Here is a 10,949-nt window from a genome sequence, read left to right as displayed (position 1 = left end):
AGCTGAGAAGTGAAGTCTTTCCCCTCCGCGCTGCTCGCCCTCCGCCGCGGCTGCTTCTCCCAAACACATTCACTAACATATGACAGTTTGCAGGGAAATTCTTGACAATTGGTGTCTTGAGTGTGTGGCATAAATAGCAAGCAGAGCCCTCGCTGGGTTATGATGGGGCGGCTTGATGGTTTCTGGCATGGCGCAGAGCTGATTGGCCCGGCCGCGGCCTGACGTCAGGAGGCTGGGAATAAGGCTGGGCTGGAGGTTTAGGAGCAAGACAGTGTACTGGAGAGCCAGCGCATCCCAGCATACACACGGCACTGGAGACTGAGGGCATCCCAGCATACACACTGAGTACTACCGGAGCCGCCAGCGCATCCCAGCATCCCCCCGCCGCCACGAGCTAAACATCCAGGATCCTCGGACTGAGCGAGAGGGGAAGACACTCTTTTTTTAACCTTTTGGGTGTGTGATTTTTGTTTCTCGCCGGGTTCCGAACAGTGGATACGCTGCCATGTCAAAGTGCGCTGAATTATTTATAGGCTTGCGTGTCTTGTTGTGTGACAGCTCTGCCCTTAAAGCATTTTATTAGACGTCTCTCCCCGGCACTGACTGGCACAAGACGCTCCTCTCAGCCGATGCGTCACTTTGAAGAGCGCCGGGACAACCGAACTGGCTCCGGTCCTCTCTGAGCCGATTCCACAGCTTCCTGTGTTGAAAATCTACATTTTGGCTGAATCGCGTGTTTTGCCCCGGATCCACTAGAGGACTGATTTATTTCTTCTTCGCCTTTTGGCTTTTCCGCCCAGCAGAGAGAGAGAAAGAGAGAGAGAGAGAGAGAGAGAGAGAGAGAGAGAGAGAGAGAGAGAGAGAGAGAAAGGGGGACGCGTTCACATCCCCTCCTGTATGTTGTTTTTTCTTTTTCTTTTTTTTTTGGACGCTGAGCCTTTTTACGCATGCAGGGAGAAATCTGTGGTGACACCTGATCGACTGGCTTCTCCGCGCACATTGACCCGGGAGCTCCAGGCGAATCAGGGAGGGGAGAACGCAGATAACTCGGTCAATGCTCGCCCTGCGCTGTTGATTTTGTTTGTGTGTGTGTGTGCGCTTCGTTTTGCGGGGTTGTTGCCCAGCCAAAGCCATGGTCCACTGCGCCGGCTGCGAGAGGCCTATTCTGGACCGCTTTCTGCTCAACGTGCTGGACAGAGCCTGGCACGTCAAGTGCGTGCAGTGCTGCGAGTGCAAATGTAATTTGACAGAGAAATGTTTTTCTCGAGAGGGCAGACTGTACTGCAAAAATGATTTCTTTAGGTAAGCTCGGGTCATTTATGCGTTGATTATTTTACATTTTATTTCCATCATTTTTTTTTTTTTTTTCCTTTATTAATGTGTCTGTTGTGATGTGAGGGGCTGGAAGCAGCAGGTCAGCAGGACGTTACAGAACCAAAAGAAACTGAAATAGGAGCACAGGCGCTGATGGAGCAGCACAAAGAGTTGGAACACATCTATTTTAGGCCAAAAATCACACCTGCACGAACAACCGTTTCAATCAGATTTAGAGACGCTCATATTTCAGTTTTTTTTCTGATCTTAACAACTTTCAAATGAGCTGTGCGCTGTTTATTATCAAGCACTGGAAAATGCCAAGAAATTCTGAAAAATCCAGACTGCCTCCTCTTTTTCTTTTAGGAAAACAGTTCACAAAATAAGTTTTAGATGTTTTAATAGAATTATTAATTTTGAAAAAAAAAAAAAAATCGACATTTCAGCATTGTATTTACAACGAGGGCTAAATAATAGGTACATGTGCGAACAGTCCCGACCTGTCCGTGCCTGTAGGCGTAAACTGGGACTTGCAGGCGATAAGCTTTGATTAGGAGCGAGTAATTAAAAGCTTGTTAATTTGGATTCTTATGCAAAACAACAACAAAAGAGAAGGCAGCCACATTAAACGCGTGTGCGCTCTCTCTCAGCGGGGAGAGGGGGCGGTTTGTTAGGAAATCGAGGAAATCACACTTAGGGGTGTGTGGGTTTTTTTTTTCTTTCTTTCTTTCTTTTTTTTTTTTTTTTTTTTTTTTTTTTATTACTTGGCTGCGTGCAGGCAGCAGCCGGGGAGCGCAGGATCAAACCCCGGCCACAGCGGCCGCAGCCCGGTGTGTTTACTCAGTCCGACTGAGGAGGACGTGATAAGTGGATTTGAATAGTAAACTAGTTAAAAAGATCAAGTCCGCAGACAATGCAATCACAGACGTGCTGTCAACAAGCAGTGCTCCCCACTCAATACACATTGTTTAAGGCTGGAGTCAATGGCAGGGCTGTAATTTACTGTTCCACTGCAGCCTGCTGCGTTAGAGTAGCAGGACCGGGGTATTTACTGGATTCCACCCTGAAAAACGTAATTATACAGACGATAAAAAGCTGTGAAATGTAGAAAATAAAATAATGATTGATCAGTTTAAAAAAAAAAAAAAAAAAGAATCACTTTAGCCAGTCTGAAAATTGTCGCGTTATTATTTCAAAAATAAGATGCAAAATATTTATCTCATGCACTAAACATTAATTTACTATCAGAAGGATTTATAACATTATTTGTCTAAAATGTATGTATCTGCCCGCACAATAAACAGAATGTTACATATTATTATTATTATTATTATTATTATTATTATTATTATTATTATTATTATTATTATTACATCCAATATAAAACTATTGACTGAGCGTAAAGGTTCATTGTCTGAAAACAGAAAAAGGTCCAAATAGCTCCTACAGAGCGTGTTCAGAGTCTAAGTCCTCATGTGAAAGAGTTCTCCTGACTCTATCTGTAGAGCCTTCTGTTCACTATTATCATTCATGGGTTTAAATCTAATGTATGACAGTGGTGTTCAACTCTTCAATAAGCTTTTAAATATAAGTGCGAATTCAAGTCCGGAAGCTGTTATCAGGTCTTCTTTTCTTTTTTTTTTTTTCCTTCCATCAAACTGTAACTTGAAGCTTTACTGAATCAAGTCAGCAGTATTTTAAAATGTTACTGGTTCCGTCCCAAGCGTGTCCGCCGTGTCCCGAACCTGACCGGATGTTTCTTCCTGTTCTGTGACAGACATCTGTGACAGCTGGACTCAGTCTCTGCTGCTTTCCCTCCTGCAGGCGTTTCGGCACAAAGTGTGGCGGGTGTTCGCAGGGCATCTCTCCCAACGACCTGGTCCGGAGAGCCCGGAGCAAAGTGTTTCACCTCAACTGCTTCACCTGCATGATGTGCAACAAGCAGCTGTCCACCGGCGAGGAGCTCTACATCATCGACGAGAACAAATTCGTCTGCAAAGACGATTACCTAAGCAACGCTAGTGTAAAAGACACCAACCTCCTCTCAGGTACGGCGGGAGCCCTGCAAGTGTGTGTGTGTGTGTGTGTGTGTGTGTGTGTTTTGTGTGAGTGCTAGGCGGGATAAATTGTGATGGATGTGATGTGTTCAGCCCTGCAGTGGCTTCATCATTTCCATGAGCAGGAGTTAGACGGCACCAAGAGAAAAGAATTCAACAACAACAACAACAAAAAAAGCATCTATTGATCAATCTGTCCTGAAATGTAACACACGCTACACTCTTCTTCCGGACTCGTAACGTCAGTTTGATACAGTTTTATTCTATAAACTGTCACGTAGGGGACTTACTCATTGTGTTTTGTTGTTTTGTTTTTTAAACTTAATTTCAAGTCATTCAGCTAAACACATGAGCTCGTTCTTACTGGTCAGACCTCTGTGTGTGGACGGGTGTGAACAGCACCAGCTCACTGTAGCAAACGTTTTAATGTGGAAAAAAACTTTGAAGACGACATGATGTATTTTTATTAATCGCTCCATCACCGCCGAGTAATAAATACAGATGATATCAAACCATCATTATTAATTATTATATGATCAGTTTTGTGCTGTTTGGCTGTTTTTTCTTCTTCTGTGTATCGCTGAAATAATTCAATTTCTGGAGAACCGCTCGATTGATTCTGATGTCAACCTGTCGTTCCTGTAGTAACGGCGTGCAGCGATCCCAGTTTATCGCCGGACTCACAAGACCAGCTACAGGACGACGTGGTCCTAAAGGACACGGAGATAGCCGCCCTGTCCGACAAGGAGACGGTGAATAACGAGAACGACGACCAGAACCTCGGAGGGAAGCGGCGCGGCCCGCGGACCACCATCAAGGCCAAGCAGCTGGAGACGCTGAAGGCGGCGTTCGCTGCCACCCCCAAACCCACCAGACACATCAGGGAGCAGCTGGCCCAGGAGACCGGCCTCAACATGAGGGTCATCCAGGTAAACGGACACGTTTGCCATTCAAGCTGGAATTATCCCTGCAAATCCAAAGATTGATTAAACTCGTAAACTGTTCCTGGGCTCTGTCTATGCGCTGGTTAGCTTTAGTCACAAAAAAAAAAAAAACACATGGTTAGAAACACACTAAGAAATTACTGTCTCCCAAAATGTGATCGTGATATGACACGTTTTGCTCACATGGTAGCCTATGAAGGGAACACAGGGGGTGGGGGTGGGGGTGAGGGGGGTATCTGTTGTCTGCAGAAACGTTAACAGTGAATATTGTATCCTGGTCACTGGGCTGAGGTCCTGCAGCAGCTCCAGCGTGTTCCAGGGTGCTCACTGCTCTCACCATCAAGCCACTCATTCATCTCCAACAGATACTGAGATATATAATCGCCCATATTTATTATTAAGTGAGGGTGTTTCTCAAACTGGGGGCCACGAGGGCCCTCAACAAAAACACTACTGTAATTATCGCTTTCACCATCCCTGTAATTTACACACGGGTCAATAGTAAATCATCCAGACGGGGTCTTCTGGTTCTGGGTGAAATATTATGGAAATAATATTCAGGGGGACACCCACAGGTTGAGGAGGTGGGCTCGCGCCTTTTCTGTTTTATAGGGTGTTACGCACCCATTAAAAGGTGTGATGTAACAGCTTATATTTTATGGTAAAATGTCCCTGCCAGGCTGCCAGACTACCGTGACCGCGCAGGCCTCATCCCATCAGAGAGACACCACCTCCCCGTAGCACCCAACAACCTCCCCCCCCCACCCCCCTTTCACATCCTTCACCCCTCTCGCAAGGAGGCCTCCTCCCTTCAAACTGCGTGGTCACATTGAATTCATTAAGCCGAAGATTGGCTGACGGTCGAGGTTGATTTAGAAACGGGTAATTTATATGGGTATTTTTGATTCTTGGCGCTCGTGCCGGGGCAAAGTCGCCAACTGGCTGTGGGCTGCTGGGAGCGCTGGGAGTCCTGGCACAGCGCAGCCATCACGTTTTGCGACCACATTTAACCATGCTGTGAGCATTTCCAGCCAAGTGGAAGGACAGAAATCTGTTTCAAGGGTCTTCAAGCCTGTCTCCTCACAGCTCCGAATTACAGCAGGGCCGCCTTAACTGAAACAAAGAGCAACACTAATAATAATAATAATAATAATAATAATAATAATAATAATAATAATAATAATAATAACAGTTATTATTACTATATTATTATCATTGATAATAATAATAATAATAATAATAATAATAATAATAATAATAATAATAATAACAATAATAATAATAATAATAATAATAATAATAATAATAATTTAGCTGTTGTTATGAGGGAATATTTTAGCTATATTGGTTAAAATTCTTGAAGCGATAATTGTGGCGCATCAGTGCCCTGAATGACTGTAACTCATAGATTCAGGTGCCGGTTATTATTTCACACCGGGATCGAAACAGACGCACGGAGAGGAATGAGGCTCAGCAGCCGTCGGACAGCAGAGCCTCTCACCAACAGGTTTCCATACATGCGATTTGGTTTTTTTTGTTTTTTTTTTTTTTGTTGTTTTTTTTTACCGAGTTTTTAAAGCGGCTCGGAACTGCGGGCAGATCAGGAAAAAAAAAAAGGGTTAGCACAGCAGATTAATGGCAATGAAGTGAACGTAGTGGAGTAGGGGTATCTAATATGTATGAGCGCGAGGGAAAAAGGAAGAGCGTAATTAAAGGAAGCCGGCCTATAGATTAGGAAATGATAACCTCCAAAGGCCCGGTAATATATTGGTAACAACCCTCCTATTAAGTATTAATTGGAGATTTTAAGCCCCCGCTGCTGCAGCCCTCAGTCGGAGTAAATGGAGGGTTAAAAGATCATTAGGGAGGTTAGATGGGACTCTCGCTTCTGTAACGATAATTGGGCGCAGTCCTCTCCGCCGCAGAGCCTTGCGGATTTAACGCACCGGCTCATCACGCACGCCGCAAAACATACAGAGCTCGGTTATTTACTCTAATAAGAAGCCAACGCGGTGCAGGTGCCAAGGCAAATATGACATCTAATTACACCTCCGTGTGTAAGGGTGTGTGTGTGTGTGTGTGTGTGTTGGGGGGAGGGGGTGCACACTGTGGTTTATTTACACATTTCTTTAAAAAAAAAAAAAAAAAATCGACACCGTGCCACTTTTTATTTGTTTGTTTACATATTTATTAACACGTTTCCGCAACCTCCGCATCACATCACATCACAACACCACCTCCATTGTTCACTCTCTGCCCATCTTCCGCGCAGAATATTGACGTGCAATCAAAATGGCGCCAACAGCCCACTGAGTGTTAGCTGAGTGACACGAGCTGACCCGTATACGTCTGTGTGTGTGTGTGTGTGTGTGCGTGTGTGTGTGTGTGTGTGTGTGTGTCCAGGTCTGGTTCCAGAACCGACGTTCCAAAGAGAGGCGCATGAAGCAGCTGAGCGCGCTGGGCGCCCGGAGGCACGCGTTTTTCCGGAGCCCGAGGCGGATGAGGACGCTGGTGGACCGGCTGGAGCCCGGGGAGCTAATCCCCAACGGGCCCTTCTCATACTACGGAGGTAAGCGTGTGTTTCAGTTACAAAACTAAACAAGTATACACGTCGTCCAATGTGTCTGTCCCCGATCTATTTTAATGTTTCGCTTCCTGCAGTTTTTTCTTCCCTTCCTTTTTTTCTTCTTCTCACTGCGAGCTTCAGTCAGATTTTTTTTAAACATATCTTTTTTTTATTTTTCTTTGTATGGTCCCTTATTTCCATTATCATTTATTTTCTATGTTTCGATTTCCCTCTGACATTAAACAGCGCCCCTTTAATTGTTCTGTTCCATCTTATCTGTGCCGCTAAGGTGTTCAATAAATAAATAAAGCGGTTTTATTTCAGTCTTTGTTGACTGCGTCAAGGCACTGCCAGCTCCCTGAAACAGAAACCATGTTTTACCGGAACACTAAATAAAGTGTTAGTTTAGTGCACGGAATTAAAGTTATGTCTCTATGAATAATAGAAAAGAGATTTTTCTGCTCTTGCTTAACATTATGACACGTTTGGATGTTCAGCATTAAGGATCTCATTTTATTTTTTTTTTTATCTGAACAAATTCAACTGTGATATATTACTCAGATCGGGTCATCCCGTCCATAGGCTCTTGGAAATGTGAGCTGTGAGTTAAGTTGAAGTGAATTTAGTTTGCATCCCTGTGATTTCACACCATGCTCTTCCTTCAGAGGCTTTCAACTGTCTGATCATTTGATTCGTGCTCAGGCCTTTGTCCTTTCTGCTGAAGCAAAATGTCTAATAATATGCTGCTGAACTGAAAAAAAAAAACAAAAAAAAACCTTGGTCTCAGTAGGTAGAATCGCTGATGAAATGGCCCCATTTTAATTAATTTTGTGGCCACATTGTTCTCCCCTCCCAACTGCAGTTTTGATTTAAGTGTAACATGCTCTGTGCCTAATGTAGTACGGCGAGGGTCTCTCTCCCGCTCTAATACAAACCAAGCAATGTATATTCAATGAATTCCTCACTGTCTCCAGAATTATTCCTGCACGCCATTGTTCTCAGAGCTAACGTCGATTTCTTTCTTCTTCTCTTGGATCGGCAGATTATCAAAGCGAATACTACGGCCCAGGAGGGAACTATGACTTCTTCCCTCAGGGGCCTCCATCTTCACAGGCCCAGACCCCAGTTGATCTCCCCTTCGTGCCCTCCTCAGGCCCCACAGGCACCCCCCTCGGAGGTATGGACCATCCCCTGCCGGGCCACCACCCCTCCAGTGATGTGCAGCGCTTCTCCGATATCATGTCCCACCATCCGGGGGACTCTCCCAGCCCGGAGCCCGGCATCCCAGGGCCCCTACACAGCATCTCTTCTGAGGTGTTTGGCCCTAGTCCACCCTTTACCTCACTGTCGCTGAATGGCAGCGGATACAACAACCACCTGTCCCACCCGCCCTCGGAAATGAACGAGGGCACTGTGTGGTAGCTTTCTGAGAGAGTGGACTTTACTGGCGAGAGATTTGGTAACAGAGGGTGGTGACATGTGTCGGTGTTGGGGCCTGGGGTTGAGAACGGGGACACGGATATCGACAGGGTTAGGGCAACGCCATTGAATCACTTTTTTTTTTTTTTTCTTTTTCTTTTTTGGTGTTTTCATATTTATTTATTTATTTTCCTATTTGATTTGGTGATCTGTTTTTGTGGGGAAAGCATAACAAGTTATGTTTAAAAAAAAAAATGTCTTCAATATTGTGTTTGGGTGTTTCAATTGCTTCTTTCACCCCCACCCCCACCCCCCGCATCGAAAACTGGACTTGAAAAAGAAAGACTGGGCAAGACTGCTGAACTGCCCCCATTCACCCTGCCCCCCACCTCTTTCTTTGGGCCTCTGCAGCACCCTGTCAACCCACCTGACTCCTGTCAGTGGCCTGCCATAACGACCAAACCCCCTAACATTCACCGGTGGGGTAAAAAACAACCCTTTCGAAATCTCCTAGAGTATGTCCCGAACACAAAAACATCATTAGCTACTGTCAAAGACTTCAATAGCTTTACAGAGAGAATAAAGGGGGAGAGGGTTGGTTGTGTGCTGACCTGGCACTGTAGGAAAGCTGAGCGGCATTCAGACTTTGTTCGAGGCACTAGACTTGACCCTTGTATTTATTCAGAAGCTCCTCAGACCTCTTTGCCTCTCAAGGCTCTGCCATATTGACACTTAACCTTTTTGACACAAGGCCAGAGGAAATGACAAATTTTTTCCTCTGTCTGGACTATTTGTTTCTTTTTTTTTTTCTTTTTCTTTTCTTGTTTTCAGAATTTCCACCAAATCTGAAGAAGGCCGCCTTCAAAAGGCATACAGTACAAACCCTCTACGGATTGCAAACCCTTTATTCAAAGTGGAAGTGAACTTGAAATGTTGAAATGAAGTCTACCTTCTAAAAATCTTCTACTGGGGTTCTAAATGGGACTTAGAGCAGTCAACTGTTTACGTAATCTATTTAATTCAGGAGTCCAGAAGTCTCGAAAACCATGTTTTAGAACCTCTCGATCCATATAAAATTGTTCCAAGCAACCAACCAAACTTTTGTATTGATTTCATTTATATTGTATGGAGATAAAAACAAATTTGCTGGGGTTGTGGTTCACTGTGCTAGTTTGTACAAGATGTTGTTTACAAAAAAAGGTTGAAAAAAGAATAAAAACATAAGTAAAGTAGACATTTGCCAAATTAAAAAAAAAAAAATAAATAGCACAAATACTGTTAAAGTGCTTTGCACCATCATCTGCAGAATGTGTTGAGACAAAATGTAAGTGTTAAAAGGAGTAATTGAATTCTTAATTTTTTAGTCTGCTGACAATACATTCATAAAATTGTTAATATGACATACTTAGACAGGTTTTATTTTTGTGTCTTCTATGGAGAAAAATCCAAACTATTAAAAGTTGATGGTCGAATATGCAGCTAGTAGCTGCTACATCTCTTTGAATATCAATCCCTCATAATATGTCTTTTATTGTTCCAATAAACCTAAGCTTATGTGACCTCCAGTGCATATTAGACCATTCACTGTATAAATACAACATGTTGACAAAAATGTGTTTCTAATAAAATTAGAAAATATACTAATGAACATATGTTTTTTGGAGCAGCTATCTGCCTTACATTGCAGTGTATCGTGTATTGAACGGTCGCAGTGCAAGTGTATATCACAGGGCTCTGTGTAGGCATCATATTTTCCATTCACATGAAGTGTGAAATGATTGGCCTTTGCATACATGATGACAGGTAAACATTTTTAAAATTTTGATGGATGTACTTCAAGGACATTGAAACTGAACAGCAGTTGTCAAAAAGCAGGAGTTGTGGTCACAGTCATGCTCTGCAGTCTGAGTTTTGTGATGCTAATCTTAAAATATCAGCAAAAGCTTGTCTCTTTTTCCTACATGTTGCAACGTTGCACCACATCATGATGGCTTGAAGAGCAATTCATGGACACATAGAACAAAATAATAACAAAAAAAAACTTTTCTGCTGATTTCACTTAAGGCATTAAGTGGCTTGCTTGCTGCAGCCAACACAAGGGGGAGCGAATTCACAACTTATGCTGATGCCACTTCTTTCCCAGACCACTTTGGCTCTGGCCTCAGAATCTTCCTTTCACTTACTCGAGGTCGTCAACTAATCATAAGCAGTTAGCTGTGCAACTGTGAAGGACAATGATGAAATTGCCGTGACCACAGCTCTCCTGCTTGTTATGCTTTTATTAGCCCGCTCGTACATTATTATTCCCTGCAGCTTACTGTTCATGGTGCGGTCTGACGGCTGAGAGGGACATCTCCTAACTTATTTCAAAGAACATAGTCGTAATAGCAATCAAGACGCCCAAACACTGAGGCGTGATCTTTTGCAGGGAGGATGAAAAAAAAATTATTCATACTTGTAGGGAAACGAGTCAGTCGTTGGGATTGTGGCATGAATCCGCGAGAACCTTTATCTCCCAAACCCTGAATGTGCATTTAGGACCCTATGCAATCCCCGCTTTCTCCACTGCCTCCAGACTGTAATCCACCATGAATTAATCATGGTCTTGAGAGTTAACCAAGCTTGGGGAGGTGGGGGTGGAGGGACTGT

The 10,949-nt window shown here is 43.8% G+C and overlaps 1 protein-coding gene across 1 annotated transcript; it reads left to right on the top strand.

The window, feature by feature from the left end:
- The first annotated feature begins 324 nt into the window (after positions 1–324).
- Positions 325–9,859, top strand: lhx1a (LIM homeobox 1a). Its single transcript, XM_037075164.1, has 5 exons — positions 325–1,302; positions 3,139–3,362; positions 4,017–4,300; positions 6,719–6,884; positions 7,924–9,859. The coding sequence occupies exons 1-5, from the start codon at positions 1,133–1,135 to the stop codon at positions 8,301–8,303; spliced, it is 1,224 nt and encodes a 407-aa protein (XP_036931059.1). The 5' UTR covers positions 325–1,132; the 3' UTR covers positions 8,304–9,859.
- The last annotated feature ends 1,090 nt before the right edge of the window (positions 9,860–10,949 follow it).

This window comes from Acanthopagrus latus, chromosome 2, assembly GCF_904848185.1.
Source record: "Acanthopagrus latus isolate v.2019 chromosome 2, fAcaLat1.1, whole genome shotgun sequence".
NCBI classification, from domain to species: Eukaryota; Metazoa; Chordata; class Actinopteri; order Spariformes; family Sparidae; genus Acanthopagrus; species Acanthopagrus latus.
The sequence above is the reverse complement of the archived record's forward strand: the minus strand, read 5'-3'. Positions and strand labels throughout refer to the sequence as shown.